The 16,933-nt window shown below is 32.9% G+C and overlaps 1 protein-coding gene across 3 annotated transcripts; it reads left to right on the top strand.

The window, feature by feature from the left end:
- The first annotated feature begins 8,265 nt into the window (after positions 1-8,265).
- LOC106779812 (14-3-3-like protein C) lies at positions 8,266-11,895 on the top strand. 3 transcript variants are annotated; one of them, XM_022776698.1, is made up of 7 exons: positions 8,266-8,515; positions 8,724-9,030; positions 9,112-9,199; positions 9,880-9,989; positions 10,115-10,263; positions 11,435-11,484; positions 11,565-11,895. In XM_022776698.1, the coding sequence occupies exons 1-6, from the start codon at positions 8,443-8,445 to the stop codon at positions 11,482-11,484; spliced, it is 777 nt and encodes a 258-aa protein (XP_022632419.1). In that variant the 5' UTR covers positions 8,266-8,442; the 3' UTR covers positions 11,565-11,895. The 3 variants fall into 3 exon arrangements, with proteins under 3 accessions (XP_022632419.1, XP_014523499.1, XP_014523498.1); XM_014668013.2 differs by having other exon boundaries at positions 8,267-8,515; positions 11,568-11,895; XM_014668012.2 differs by having other exon boundaries at positions 8,272-8,515; positions 11,560-11,895.
- The last annotated feature ends 5,038 nt before the right edge of the window (positions 11,896-16,933 follow it).

Here is a 16,933-nt window from a genome sequence, read left to right as displayed (position 1 = left end):
TCTTCGGGTGTTTTAATTGTGTCGGATTTGAATTTCAACTTAAAATCTCGGTTTTATATTAAAACATTTTTTTGGTTGGAAGAGGGAACGAATGAGAGAGAAGTGATTTTTATAGAAATAACACTTTTGGTTAAAAAATGTGCATAGTTAATAAGTTAAAATCTTGGCTTTATATCAAAAAAGTATTTTGGTCTAAGAGGGAATGGATGAGTAGAAGTTGGATGTGATATTTTTAACTTGAACTGATCTAAACAAGTCGGATTATGATAGGTTTATGCTAAAGAAACCTTATCTCTCACCCAAACAATCTCTCGTAAAGCAATGCAGAAGTTATGTATAACCTCTGGTTTTATTGATCTNTCGTAAAGCAATGCAGAAGTTATGTATAACCTCTGGTTTTATTGATCTCCAACAAAGAATACAAGAATAGAAGGTACAAAGGAAGCTTAACCTTCTCCAACAAGGATAACCAATCATGTTTTAGAAACTATTAACAGTCCAAAAGTGCATTCTTCTCTTACACACATCTATTTATACAGAAATAAGTCCCCCCCTTCCTAACTGTCTGATAGTTAGGCCAACTAATAACGACTAATGCTTCACTTACTCTTCCTTCTCCTAACATACACTCTCATCATCCTATCATTACCCCCCTTCTTCAACAACCTTGTCCCCAAGGTTGAACTCAGGTATTGATCCTGGATAACCAACTATCTTCCTAGGTAGCGTCGTCTCTCCCTCCTCTTGTCATTCGACCAGGCCTTGATCTACTATATCTTCTCGTTGTTGCATCTGCCTCCTTTCTAGTATCTTTACTGGCCAAAAAGTTGGCCCTTCCGCCTACGACTCTATTGGTAATTCCTTGTTTGAATTTTGAAAACAGCTGCTTTGTTGCTATCATTGTACCATCTGACAGTAGATCTTTGTAAACACAGCCAAAGCCACCTTCGCTAGTTTTGTTTGTTGCATCATAAAGTTTCTGGTTGCTGCTTTGATTTGTCTTAGTGTAAATAATCCTGTCTGCAAATTGATACCCCTAAGCTCTTGGTACACTGGATCTTTGCCTCCTAACCATCCTATCTACCTCATAAAAACTAGCCCCAGAAGAAGAACTAGGTTGCGTGACAGTAGCATTGAATGTCTTTACAATTGGCTTGCCAGTACCACCCGCTTCTCCTTGGATATCAAAGTCTTCCAGCACTAAATTCCCCTGGATATAGACGCCAAATACCCTCTTTCTGAGACTATTAAGGGACCTTTCATTGATGAAAATAATCTCTGCAAAGTGAAGCTTGATTGTGTAATTTCCATTTATTAGGCAGAGACCATAGTATGTGAGAACAAAGGAAGAAACACGAGTTGTTGTATATAGCTGGCCAGTATATAACATTGTAGCATCTTTGAGTGGAATGCGGTGTTACATGTCCCTAAGTGGAAGTAATCCTTGTTTTTCTTGGAAGACGTGGTAGTGCGCCTGCAACCCCACTTGTAGCTCTGCTCTCTGTTCCTCCGTCAACTCAGCTTGCCACTCATCTTCCACTTGCTTCTCCACTTGGTCCCATTCCCCCATAATTGCCCATGACTCAACATTTGCTAATTTTGGCTCAACCAGTTGTCGGGATACAGCTTGGTGACCACTTATCTGAATCCTTTTACCCTCTAGGTAATACACCATGGTCATCTCTCCCCAATTAATCAATACTTCTCCCAACTTGCCTAGCCATGCAACACCTAATATGGCGTCGACCTCGCCCAAATCGAACGCATAAAATTCTTCCTCCAAGGTAGCTTCTTCAAAACTGATTCTAACCTTCTCGCAACGCCCTTGGTTCATCCTCCGATGCCCATCACCTAGACTCACCGGATACGGTGGCGTGTCGATTATGGGAAGTTTCAACTCCTCCATCATCCTCCGATTGATGTAGTTGTGGTTTGCGCCATTATTTATGAGTACGACCACGTGTCGTTCTCCGATCTTCCCTGTCAGCTTCAGAGTTCTGGGCAATGTTAACCCTTCGGCAGAGCAGACTAACAATTCCATGGGCTTCTTCTCTCAGTCTACTACTTCTTCTCCAATGTCTCCCTCCTCGTCTTCCGCTAGCAGCAGCATGCGCAGGCTTCTCTCGGTGCAGCAGTGGCCAAGAGCAAACGGACCCCCGTAGGGGAAACAATGACCTTCTTCTTTTCTTTTGAGAAATTCTGGGTATGGCAGATTTCTTACCATCTTCCCCCGATTATCGCCCCCAGTCGCATTGCCCGCGCACGCATTTGTGTTCGTAGTGACTCCATCCCCTCTCACTGAACCCACACTTTTCGTTCTTCCATACTGGTTAGTCGGAAGTCGACTCGGTTCCGCATACCCCGTGTTCTCTGTTCTCCCACTCTGGTTCGTTGGTTGTCGACTCGGCTCTGTGTGTATCACGCTGCCCAACGATCGTACTCCTACTGGGTTTATCTTGAACCCACTCACGAAACTCCCTTGCGCTCTCACCATCGCATCCTCCACATCCCGAGCGACACGCATCGCCTCCATCAAATTCTGCGGGTTCTGGATTCTCACCTGACCCTTCACGTCCTCTCGCAATCCTGCGAGGAAATAACTGAGTACTTGCTCCTCAGGTATACCCCTCGTCTGTCCCGTCAATACCTCAAAGTTGCAAACAAATTCTTCTACCGTGCCCTCCTGTCGCAACGACGCCAACCTTTCGAACACTGTCCCTCTAAATCCCCCACCGAAATGGTTGATCATCGCCGCCTTCAAACCGTCCCACGAGCAATTTCTTGCCTTATCTTTCCAGAACGTAAACCAATACGCCGCACTTCCCTTCATACTCACGTACGCGATTTCCATTTTGTCCTCATCGCTCATCACCTTCTGAATGTCAAAGAATCTTTCCGCCCTATTGAGCCAACTAAGAGGTTCCTCTCCGTCGAAGGTTGGCAATTCCACCCTTTTCCGCCAAGGCTTTTGTTCCACCCCTCTATTTCCAGTTCCTCCATTCTCATTCTCCCCCACGACTCAATGTCTGTTGTCGTTCACAGAACTGTCATCTGAACTCCCCTTCGGTGGATCAACACGCGTTTCCAAGACCCTCATAATTTGCTGCAGGTCTCATCGTACAGCCGCTGATTCAGCCTTCATTCCCTCCATCGTGATCTCAATGGCCTCCAGTCTTGCATCGGTATCGTTCTCCATCCTCGCTTCGCTTCTCGCCCAATTTGGATCTGACAGGTCGAACCAAATTGATAGGTTTATGCTAAAGAAACCTTATCTCTCACCCAAACAATCTCTCGTAAAGCAATGCAGAAGTTATGTATAACCTCTGGTTTTATTGATCTCCAAGAAAGAATACAAGAATAGAAGGTACAAAGGAAGCTTAACCTTCCCCAACAAGGATAACCAATCCTGTTTTAGAAACTATTAACAGTCCAAAAGTGCATTCTTCTCTTACACACATCTATTTATACAAAAATAAGTCTCCTCCTTCCTAACTGTCTGATAGTTAGGCCAACTAATAACGACTAACGCTTCACTTACTCTTCCTTCTCCTAACATACACTCTCATCATCCTATCAGATTATGTGATACCTTATTTAAAACAATAATAGTGAACTTGACAGAAACTAACAGCCAGTCTTTCTTTACAGTCTCAAGTTTCTAGTACGTTGTTTGAGGCTGTGTTGTTTGATCAAATGACTCAGCCGAAGTGACAACAATCTGTGGTATTTTTATATGGTGCTTGATAATTTTGAGAATCACTTTCAATTAGAGACTAGTTTCTATGCGGAAAATGACAATAAATTAATAATATAAAGCACAATGTTTAATATTTTTGTCCATTTCATCCTTGAAAATGCTTTCAAATTTGGATAGCAACTAACTCTTTTTTATTTCTAATTTTTTTGTTATTAGTAGATGTTTAATGTTCTTGTTGTCTGGCCTCTCGGTGTTAGTTGGAACCTTGTCTAAGTATCAGCATGTCATTAATTCTATGGTTAGGAAGGAAGAAGTCATAGGTGTATAGTTTTGTTGTGATTCGTATACGAGGAAGAAGAAAGAGTCGACACCATTCATTAGGACAAACATCATCTTCTCCGTTAAAAAGAACAACTTGACAAGTAAATAGCTCCATTTCCACACCAAAATTAAAAGCTTTAACACATTTGTTATATTCTGCCACATTATCACACTTGAAACTTCTTCATCAAAGAGAGGAGAACCAACTAAATAATTAAATTTTTTATTTAAAATAATCACCAACATTTTATTTCAACTTAATTTATACAAAATCCATTTTAATTTAATATAATTTTTTCATCTTAATTTTCTCATTTTTAAATAATAACTCATATTTCATAATAATAATACTTTTATTTAAATTAATCACTCACCCTTAATTTATTTGAATTTAATTTCTACCAATCTCATTTTATTTCAATATAATTTTATCATTTTAATTTTTTTATTTTAAATAATAACTCACATTTCATTTTAACATAATTTACATTTATTATATTTTATTTTAACTTATTCTATCATTAACAGTGAAATGATAATCTTCTAATCTTAATAATTAAAATATTTTTTTAATCTATTAAACTTATCACATCATTCACAAACTTTTATAAGATTTTTTCTCAAATCTCTTCATTTCTTATTATTTTTCTCTTAATCCAAACAACTTTATTTTCACATGTCTTTTCTCTAAAGTTCATTCTCTCAATTTTATCTTTAAAAACAAACACACTTTTAACCTTTCTAGTACCAATATGGTATTAGATTGATCTTTTTTTTCTCCTATCATCCATAAGATTCTCTAACTTTACAAATTTATCATTCTTTCTTTCCTATCATTCATATTATTTAATTTATTCTTTCCAATGATAATTCTTTGAAGAATAGAATTTGTTTGTCAACAAAGGCAACATCTTTCAACCTATCTATAATTATTTTTTTCATGTGCAAGATTATCTCCAACAAATTTAAAATTCATTAAAAGCTCTTTTCTAATTTGTATCATTATAAACAATCACATTTTGTTATTAAAATTCTTCTTGAACACAACTCCTTCTTTAGAAATAACTTTTATACTTCGTATAACGAAATTTGTGTGTTTTTCATCTAGATTGTACATGAACTGACTAATGATACTAGAAGCGTAAATCTTGTACGGTGTGTAGGAAATACATCATTCTTCCTTCAAGTCTCTAATATTTTTGCTTCTTAATTAGAGTTTAATCCTTTTCAAAACACAACTTCAATGTCCTTTAATTGGAGTATTTGTTGTTTTGCATGCTCTTATCCCAGTTTCTTTAATTAAATATAATGCATATTTTCATACAGGTAGAAAATAGATAATTTAATCTTGAGAGCTCAATTCCAAAAAAAGAACTTCAAAAGACTAATATCCTTCATCTTGAATTCTTTTACCAAGAATTCTTTTAACATTTTGTGTTATATAGATCATCTCCATAACCATCATAACATTCACATAGATTATAAGAATTGTAATATTTTCTTTCTTATTCTTTAGAAATAAGGTATGATCTTGGTTGATCTATTGATATCTAAAAGTAAGCATTGACTTGACGAATCTATCAAACCATACTTGTGATGATTATTGTAGTCCATATAATAAGTATTTCAACTTGTATACCTTCTTGTTACGTGTGTTTGAAATCTCACATCTTTTTAATACCTCTGTTATAGAAAACATTTTTTACGTCAAATCGTTGCAAGAATTAATTAAAATTTACCTTTAAAAATAACAATACTATATTCTTGCTAAATTTGGTGGAGCAAATGTTCTACTGTAATGTATACTTTTTGCTATTAACCTAACTTTGAATCTCTTATATGCACCATTTACATTAAATTTATATTATTCATTCATTGATATTTTATAGATTTCTTTCTAATTGGACAACTTACCTACAATTCTCACATTTCATTTTTTTTTAAATATTGCATCCTTCATTCTCGATTCACTTAAAATTTCATGCACGTGGTTAAAAATGCACAAAGTAGATTATTAATTTATAAATTGATATTTGAGTTAGAAATACTTGAAATTTTTATGTGTTTTTATTCATTTTCTTTATTTTTTTTTTTGCTAAATATGTTTTTAATCCTCAAATATGGATGCAAAATTGAAATTGTAATATTTCAAATTTCGATACAGTTTGATTTTTAAAATTTAAAAATAGATACATATAATTCTTATAATCCAATTGTATTAATTTTTTATCTGTTAAATGACATTTTACGATGACACATGAGGAAGTGTTTACATTATTTGAAATCTAACTCAAATAAAATTTTGAAATACAGTTTAACAGGTAAAAAAAATTGACATCTCTATATTCAAATGGTTATATCCATTATTTTAAGTTAAGAATCAATATATAATATATATTTATGAAACGTGAAACATAAATAAATTGTAATTTTACATTAAAATTTTGAAAAATAAAAAGCATATCTAACCATTTATTTTAAACCAAAACTAATCCCTAAATTTGTTTCATCTACACTTTAATTTAGATATGCATGCCCTGGTGTTAAATTTGATAACTGCATGCTTCTGGTTACCATTTTAATTTATTTTAATCTGTCTTTCTATTCTTTTTATTTTAAAAATACTTCGTTTTGCTTAGAAATTTTGAGATGACATTAATCCTCATAAAATTAATAGCGATGATATAGAAAAGATAAATAATATTCTTAATCCACATTTGAGAATATGTAAACACTGTTAACTTCCAAAGCTTGAAATCAGATGACACAGCTAGTTTTATGGTGATCCCTGTTGCTATAAGATAGAATAAGATTATGAATGCTGTCTTCATTTAATTCAGAAAAAATAATGTTAATTTAAATCATTATAAAACTGGTATTGTCTTCTTGTCAAGCCCAAAAGTAATCTCAGTAATTTTGGAAATTCAACTTTTATTGGTAAAAAAAAAATTAAAATAATCTCATATGATATGGGTTTGTCATTATTATAAATCAATTTATTAAAAATATTTTAAATCACTTCAAATTTAATTAGTATATTAAATTGATTGGTTTATTACTAAATTGAATACACTAATTAATCATTCAATTGATTTTTTTTGTGATTTTTTAAACAATACTTGAAATTGTGCAAATAATATTGATTATAAAAATGTTACAAGTTAATATTAAAATTACTTTTTATTAATTGAATTTTTGCTATTTGATAAAAATAGTATTGTTGAAGTTTGCACTATTTATCCCGTTTTATATCTTTATTTCAGCAATTTTGTGATATTTATACTAAAGCCGTATTCACTTCTACAAATTTAGTATTTGAGAATATAAAAAGAGAATGATCTCTGTGTTAATTTTAATGGATTTGAGAATGTATGTAAGAAATGACTTGAGGAATAAAAAAAAATGAGAGCCTTCAAGAAAAGATAGAAAAAAATTTACTTTATCAACATTTTACGATAATATTTTGTTAACATAATTAAATTAACATTTTAGAGTCACTTTATCATCTTCATTAAATATTAATTAGATGTGTAATTAATTTTAAAACTGTTTTGAAAATTAAAAGGATAATTCGATTGAAAATTTAAGTCAATATAAATTAGATAAAAATAAAAAAATAAAAAAATAAAAAATTCATTAATTCATTATCTTAAAATTTTAAACTCATTAATTTGTTGTGTTATAATTTTAAATAAAAAATACTATCAATCTTTTATATATTGAATTCATATCTTATTTGTTTCTGTCTCTCTTCACGAATCTATGATATCTACTATTTGTGCACTTTGTATATATTTTCGATTTATTTTAGACAAAACACAAACCAACTCGTCAATGATTGAATCAATTTATTTTGCGTTTAGTTGAAAAATCATTTTTTTTTAATCAATATCATATTAGTTCATTCAAATATATGATAGAGGTACCATTATGTAACCGACTGTACAGTTGAAATTAATACATCAACTCATCCTGAGCGTTAGATTATATTAGATTATATCCAAGGGTGAAGAAGGATGAAGTGGACCAAAATGAAGAATTCCATCATACACAGTAATATAGTATTAATTTTTAATGTTTCCGTGTGAACAACAACCCCTCATTTTCAAAAAGACAAAAAAAGTGAATTTGAAATTTCAATGCCCACCAAACGCCAATCAATTTGCCTCCCTCCCAATCCCACGCGCCTACCTCTCCCGTCACCATCACAGCCTCCCCACTCTTTCCATCAACACAAACGCGTGACAAACACTCTCCTTGATACGCGTGCGGAATCGTCATCGCCCATGACCAACCCGTGCCGTCGTGCCCTGTCTCTCCACAACTAAACCCTGCGCTCATCAACTTGCAAACACTCACAACACAACACACACAAATTTTCTAGAGAGAGAAAGTGAGAGGAGAGAGAAAGTTGCAGATCCTCCATGGCCTCCACCAAGGAACGCGATAACTTCGTCTACGTTGCCAAGCTCGCCGAACAAGCCGAACGCTATGAAGGTACTCTATAGTAATCCATTCTCTTAAATGCTTCCACGCTGTCGGTTTTTTTTTTCTACCGATCTTTCTGCGTTGAGATTTGAGAGTCACCACTGTGCTGACCTAGATGTTTAATTTGGAAATCACTTTTTCTGGTTTAATTTGAATTTGTTTTGAATTTGAATTTCGTGGAGACGAATTCTGAGATTTAGAGTGTTTGGTGTGGTAGAAATGGTGGATGCAATGAAGAATGTAGCGAAGCTAAACGTGGAACTGACGGTTGAGGAGCGGAACCTTTTGTCGGTGGGGTACAAGAACGTGGTGGGTGCTCGTAGGGCTTCGTGGAGGATTCTTTCGTCGATTGAGCAGAAGGAAGAGGCGAAAGGGAACGATGTGAGTGTGAAGCGGATAAAGGAGTATAGGCAGAAGGTGGAGTCTGAGTTGTCCAATATCTGCAGTGATATCATGACTGTTATTGATGAGCACCTTATCCCCTCTAGCACTACTGGTGAACCTAGTGTCTTTTTCTACAAAATGTGAGTGCTGAGTTGTCTTTTTTGTCTCTCACTGTGGATTTAGAGTTTCATGTGTGTTCATGTCTCTGTTGTTGGCTGCAGGAAGGGTGACTATTACCGGTATCTCGCGGAGTTCAAGTCCGGTGAAGAGAGAAAAGAGGCTGCTGATCATTCCATGAAAGCGTATCAGGTATGCTTGTATTTTCGACCTCTTGCATCTATTGTGGTTAAAATTTTAAAATGTCTTGATCTTTGATGCCTGGTGATTCATGATGTATGCTGTTGGGTTGCCTTGCTTCTTAGCATGTGTCCAGTAACCAAGGGCGGAGAGGAGAAACGATATGTTTTTGCCTTCCTTTATTGTTAACTTGCAAGTCTTGCTTATTGGTTTTTCCTTGTGCTAATCTGATGAAGTCAACGAGTCATTGACTTTTTAAAAAAAAATCCCTCAAGGTAATTGTCTAGTCAACCATCTATTATTGTAATATAAATCATATGATTGGAATACTGTCGACACTAATGTTAATATGTATGCTTATGTTGATGGTTTGTTTGCCATAGACATTGGCCATGTGAATATTGAAATAGTGATTCTAGTGGTTCCTTATCATCAAGGTTGTAGTATACACGGTAATGAGGGAAAAATTAACCGAGGGAGCGAGGGAGTATGGATACAGTATGTTAGTGTTTATTTTATAGGCATGATTTCATCATTCCAGGTTTCTGTCTTGTGACTTTTTATCAGCTTTACTAGTGTGGCTCTATAACATTTATTTAGATGTTGGCATCACTGATATGAATTTGGCTTCTAACTTACCAAAGTATATTTCGGCCTTTCATGTTGATCTGAACAATTCTTAATTATTTCAGACAGCTTCCACTACTGCAGAGGCTGAGTTACCTCCTACGCATCCTATCCGACTGGGTCTGGCTTTGAACTTCTCTGTCTTTTATTATGAAATTTTGAACTCTCCTGAAAGGTATTGTTTTTATATTTTATTGTCCTGAAACTATAATTGTTTATTGGCTCACCTCCTTGTTAATATACTATCTGTGTCTAAGTTGGCCTGTTTAACAAGTTTAACTCTGTACCCTTATATTTCAGGGCTTGTCACCTTGCAAAGCAGGCATTTGATGAAGCAATCTCTGAGTTGGATACTCTGAGTGAGGAGTCTTACAAAGACAGCACCCTAATTATGCAGCTTCTGAGGGACAACCTCACCTTGTGGACTTCTGACATCCCTGAAGATGGAGGTAATGATTAATGGAAATCAATATTCTCTATCACTTTGTTAGCTAGACTTTGTCTGAAATGTAAATTACATAGATGATTTTTCTTAGTGTAAATTACACATTCTCCGAGGTTTAACAAAATCTCACCCGACACCCCTCCTTTTTTTTACCCTTTGGAAACCTCTGTTTTTTTATGACTTGTAACACCACATACCCTGACCATTAATATAGATATCCTATTTTTTATGTAGTTACATAGATTAAGGAAGGACAAAGTAATGTAAAAAGAGGGAGGGGTATTATTGGGTTCACTAATTTCTTGAACTATACAGTGATAGTGTAACTTGTCCAATTTTATTTTTTTTATTTGATATAGAAAGTCCATTTCAGGTATAGTAGATACTGTTGTGATTAATGGTTGATATGGTTATTCGTTTGTGGCCGTTGTGACTTTCTTTTATGTGATGCTATGCTTATTTGGAGAGAAATTTACTACACAAGTTTCTGGTGGACCTCTATGCCTGTTATTATCAATGCACTACATTGTTCAGCTGAGTAAATATCGATTCTTACTTTGTTGTGTCTCCAAACAAGATTGAAAGAATGAGATGGTAATAACTTGTACATAATTGGAATTGATTTGTTCTGAAAAAAGTCAATACTTTCCTTTGCAAATAATTGAATAATCATGTGTTTATTAGAACTCCAGAGTATAGAAGAAAAGCCTGTACCTCGCAGTGTAACACTCTAAGTTGAAAATAAACTAGGGACGATTTGGGAAATCTGATCAAGATATTACTGTTAAATTGCTTTGTTGAAGCAACAAATTTAAAAAATGTTGACTTCATTGAAAAGCTTTGACAAATGTTTAAACTTCATCTTCCATGTGATCTTAATCCACCAAATTCTTGCAACCTAGAGGCAACTTAAATTTTTCGTAAGGTGATGTTTTCCCCAGTCTTTTTGTTTTGTTTTTCAATCTTTGTTTACAGTAATGTATTCCTTCTATTGGTTATCATATTTGATGTTGATTTACTGACAAATATACTTATTTTTCTGTTCTTTTAGACTTGGCCATTCGTTCTCATTTTTATTTCATAGCTATTTTCCTTTCGTTGTTCTGTGATCCTGCCAACCCAACACTAGTATCTACGGTTCCCCTAGTTAATTAAATATTGTTCTTTTTTAACAGAAGAACAAAAGGTGGATTCTGTCCGAGCTGCTGGTGGTGAAGAGGCATAGGTAGGTTGTCTACCGTCTAAGCAAATGATATAGGGTTTTACCTTTTACCTTACAAAGTTACATTTTGCAATGAAGTGAAGCAGGTATTGGCTAGGAATTGGTGTGCATACGAGAAGGCTAGCCTCTGTCGTGATAGTTTACATTTAGGATGTTGCAATAGAGCATGTTGTTGGTCTCTAGAAAATCACCATAGGGCTTTGTGATCCTTTTATTNTATGCGTGTGCTTTCTGTTACTGCAGACGATTTGCATGGTGTTTCCTTGTAATCTAGTGAATTGCTTCATTTTGTTGACTTCATCTTTCTAAGAGGATGCTTCCTTGCATTCTTTTATCTGTTTACATAATATTATTTAAAATTATGCAAATCATTGTTCCACAAGAAAATTGAATTATGGACTTTGATTTCCATCAGATTTCATGGTGTTTGACCGGAGTTTAACCGTTTACCAACACTATTGCAATGTGGTCATATGATTGAATGGGCCATCTCAACAAATACTTTTTCTAACTTAACTTTTTTTTTTTCTATTTTTATTGGGGGCTTAATATCATGCTCACTCTGTAAATTCACAATAATACTGAAGACATAGTGTAGGTAAACCTGAAAAAAAGAAAAAACAGTTATTTTGTAAACCAAATTATAGAAATAAATTGTACTTCAAATGTCAATAATTCCTGTTGTAATGTTCAATGGGCACTTTTTAGCCCTTGTAGAAAGACATTCTTCACCATAGCCATTTCCGCTTTCTGAAAGAAAGAGATGCACTTTTGTTGTAAAACCTTTTTATGCAAAAAATTAGATAAAATCGGTTAAAAGTTATTTTAACTCAACATAATTGGCCTTTTAATCCTTTTACCACCATTAGAAGCAATTTGCATAAGTTGTTTCATATTCGAAAAATGTAATTTGTGATTATATGTTACATCATTGTTAAGAAACTTGCTTTTAATTTGATTCAATGAAAGAAAATTTAAAATGACAAGCTATATGAACATGACTTTGCATAAGTGACATGTTTTCTTTCTTGTAGTTTTAAGGGAAGAAAAATCAATGTTATTTAAAGTGGTTGTTTCTTTTTTTCCTTTACTCTTCCTCTATGCAATATTTTTTGTGTTAATAGCAAATTCCCATAAATTACTGAGCTGTAATTTGTCATCAATAGTCCACTTGTGAATTTAACATAAAATTATTGTGATTTATCATTATCATACACTTATGATTATTTCATCTTGTTCGCTCAAAAGTTCAATCATAACTTGTGAATTGTGCGTCACCATAACACTTAAATGACCTGACTTTATAAAAGAGGAAATTGATACGACTTCTCTTAATCAGAGAGAATTACCACAAAAATATTATTAGTCACTTTTACAAAAACAAATTTCCCCATCCAATAATCTTTGTCGATAATACTTCTAAATCTATTATCTAATTCAACAAAAACTATGCTCAAAATATTACAATTAAAAATCTATAGAAATTTGAATATTTTTACATCCTATAAAACCTTCAAATTCCATATAAATCTAAGATTTCAGAAATTGATGTAATTGATGTGGTTTTCAAAGAACTATTTCAAAAACTCATTACAGTTAAAAAAGTTATAACTTATCATTCAAAAATTTAATTCACAAAACCAAAAATATAATAACATAAAAAATAAAGTATTAGATTAGATAGATGTATTAAAATAATGAGACTGAGTAGTTTATTTTAAAATAATCTTTTAATATAAATAGAACTTTCTAAAACTCAGTTCATTATCTAAAATACTTCTATCTCTCTAAAACACTATTATCTTCCTTTTTTCTCACTTTTCTCTATAATTTCTTACTCCTCAATCTTCTGTTTGACGATCAGGAAGTGTCTAGACAATCCTGGTGTCAAAGACTACTAGTCTGACCAATCAATTAGTAAAATCGAAAAGGTAAGTGGTTAACCCTTTTCTTTAGCGTTTAGGGTTCTTGATCATATGAAGAAATTTTGTTTTCAAGGATCAAGAGTTCCTCTCCTCTAATTTCTAGCTCAAATTAGGTTCTAAGAGTTGTTTACTATCAACAATTGGTGATTTGTAGGTGTTTCTAGAATTTTCTTGCGATGCAAGCAAACCGTTGGAGTTTATTTGAGCAGTGCATTTTGATTTGAGGTAAGGGAAGCTAGACTCTCTATTTATTGAATGATTTCGTGCATGTGTGGATAGTATGTGAGTATTAGGTGTATTAAGCTGAAAAATTGGGTTTTTATGGTAGAATTAATGTATTTAATGTGGTATTTTTAAGTGTGCATGGATGAACTTTGAATATGAACTGCAATTAAATGATGTTTGAACTGGTTTGGATGTATAAAAGGTGATATTTTGTGTTAAGCATTAGCTGATTATGAATAGATGTAAATGGTCTTGGTTTATAGCTCTTTTAGAGGAAGTAAGACGGTGAAAAATTGATTTAAAGGTTAGATACTGATTTATTTTGTTGGGACAACTTGGGTTAGTAAAATGTGACTTGTTTGAGTTCTTAAATTGCTTAAAAATGTGTCAAAAGTGGTAAAATAGAAATTGGATCCATAGGTTGATGATTGGCAAGTTTGAAGAGGAAACTGATTTGTAAACACTTTAGAATGATAGTAGTAATGTTTAGAAATGCTCGTTCAAGTCTAATTAGGCGTATAACACAATCTAGGAGGGTTAGAAGTTGAAAAAAATAGTTGGTTTTCGTAAACTTGGAGTAGGTTGCATAATTCTTCAGATTTGGTGCTGCAAATTATGCAGACTAGCTAAGCGAGTAGTGTCGCTCAGCGAGTGGTTGTAGAGGCTGATCATCTGTTTGAGGATTCACACAACGAGAAGGTGCGCTGAGCGAGTGGTTGAGGTCTGGGAGAGCACTGACAATTTAATTTGATTAGCGAATGGATGAGCTCGGCGAGTGGGTTGGGGGTTTGGACCACTATCTGGACTTTCACAGTGAGTTGGGCGCTCAGTGAGAGGTTGGGGTCTGGTACCATTGGTAGTTTAATTTGCTCAACAAGTTGGGTCACTGAGCAAGTGGTTTGGAGGTTAGGGGCACTGCCAGTGGATTCGAACAACGAGTTGGGTCGCTATGCGAGTACAGTCTGTGGTCGCTCAGCGAGTGTGTGTGCTGAGCGACTGTTCCAGATCATCATGTTTTCCTTTCCTCTTTGATTCTTATTGGTTGGATTTATGAATTTGATTTGTTTGTGGATGATGTATGACTATGTTTGAGTATTATATGAGTATCAAAGTAAGGTTTATTGTTTCAAATGGTGTGAAAGAGAATTTCAAGGAGGAATTTCTCAGTGATGCTTGTTCTAGTTTGTAAGTATGAATATGGAAAGCTCAGTCTTGGAGTTCATCTTGACATTCTAATGATCACCTATTCTCAAGTAGAGAAGGGTGAGGCATGTCGTGAGAATAACAGGAGGTCCTAACCTAGGGGCTTTTCCTTGGCCTAAGGTGAGTGATAACGGACTAACCTTGTGTGGTAGCTTAGGGTGGGCCAGCTATTTCACCAAAACAAGTGCACAAACTACCATAGCTACATATTTATACTAATCCGGATGGTTGAGTCAATAGTTAATTAAATACAAAGTTAGTTTTGTTTGATATGTTGTGTTGTCTTATTTAAAAGTTTAAATTGTATTTTTATATCATTACTGGTTTTTCTTCTAGCTTACCCTTCTATCTGTGTTTGTGTTGTATGTTTTCCTTGTTTTTCTCTTTGCTATGATTATCCTGTGAGTTGAGCAGAAGGAGATGAGGTGTTCCTGGAGCAGGTCCTTGATGAAAGAGATGCTACAAAGTACTTATCATAGAGTTTTAGTTTGTACATAGTTTTGGTATAAGATGTTTGTATATAAAATTTAAATTTTATAGTTATTTTGAAATAACTGTAAGACTTTACTTTATATATTAGTTAATAACTATTTTATCATATCCGATGACTTTTTTATACAGTATTATACTGTATTTTTGGAATGTTAAAAAAAACATTATTACAAATCTAGCCCAACAAACATTAATGTTTCCCATCATATTAGACATGGGTTACTTTAACCTAATATGCAGACAAAATAAAACAAAGAAGCTTATATTTGAGAAAAAAAATACTCAAAACCAAATAAGATCAAATTATCTTCTAATACCTTGTAATCTTTATGCTCTAATCAGAAAGAGAATGAAAATTATTTTAGAAAGATAAAAGGTAATACAAATAATTTAAAAGTTATGAACAGTAAAGTATTTTATATAAATAAATAAATAAATGGTTATTTATTTCATAATATATATGCGTGTGTGTGTATATATATATATATATATATATATATATATATATATATATATATATATATATATATATATATATATATATATATATATATATATATATATATATATATATATATATATATATATATATATATATAAATTTTTTTTAAATAATAAAAATATTCATTCTATATTTAAATCAAACTTTATCATAGATCATTGCGCATGAAACCATTCATATATTTGCTGAAATTACGAAAGTGGTAATAAGTTGGATTTAATTACTTAAATAATTTGTGATTCATTTTGTATATATATTGACCCATATATTTTTATTCTAAATAAACAGGTGATTGCAAGAGTAAATCTAAACAATGGTTGAATTTAGATGGAATAACTTTAATGATGATGTTGGCTAGCTTATCTGTCATGAGAGGCTTCTCTATTAGAAAATTTCTTGAAGATTTAAGTTATTACATCTGTGAAATATTATTGAGTTTAATTTGAATGTTCCATTCCTTTTAAATGAAAATGAAGTTAATTATGAGAGGGCGACATTGTTACAGAGTTGAGGAGCAGAGAGGTTGATTTAGGGTACAAAAATGTGTGATTTAGGGAAAAATCGGCTTCTTCATTTCATTCATTCGTTTTGTCTCTTAAATAGTGTAAAATTCTAAGAACATCAATGTCATGAAGTGATGAAATAAAAGTTATTCAATATTCACGAACATGGTGATCTAATTATTAATATTCAATATCTTCTTAGCCAAAATAATAAAAATCATTTCAATTTTATATTAGTCATAAACATTTTTTTAACACGTGGAGACAAATAAGTCAGTTGTAATAGTTACGTCACCTAGATAACAAAAAGAATTAAATAACAATAATTTAATTGAAAAATATAAAATTTTTAAATGCTTAATAAATAAAAAATAATAATAACAATTACAAATATCAAAATTTATAAGGAATTTGACATTTAATTAAAGTTTATGATGATAATTATCTATAATTATCTACCATGTTAAGCATTAGGTGCTTAAGGTTGGATGATTGAGTACTGCATACTTAAAAGTTTACATATTTTTATATATACAGATAAGTATATGAAATGTTTAAGGGAAAAAATTAGTTTATAAGGATTACGTTAAAAATTGATTATG

Source organism: Vigna radiata, unplaced genomic scaffold, assembly GCF_000741045.1.
Source record: "Vigna radiata var. radiata cultivar VC1973A unplaced genomic scaffold, Vradiata_ver6 scaffold_161, whole genome shotgun sequence".
NCBI classification, from domain to species: Eukaryota; Viridiplantae; Streptophyta; class Magnoliopsida; order Fabales; family Fabaceae; genus Vigna; species Vigna radiata.
Note: the sequence above shows the minus strand (reverse complement) of the source record. Positions and strands in the feature narration are given on the sequence as shown.

Bases quoted from the DNA above. Each gene is read 5' to 3' on its own strand.
- LOC106779812 (XM_022776698.1), top strand. From the start codon at position 8,443: ATGGCCTCCACCAAGGAACGCGATAACTTCGTCTACGTTGCCAAGCTC. The intron at 8,516-8,723 runs GTACTCTATAGT...TTGGTGTGGTAG, and splicing joins ACAAGCCGAACGCTATGAAG to AAATGGTGGATGCAATGAAG. The intron at 9,200-9,879 runs GTATGCTTGTAT...TAATTATTTCAG, and splicing joins ATTCCATGAAAGCGTATCAG to ACAGCTTCCACTACTGCAGA.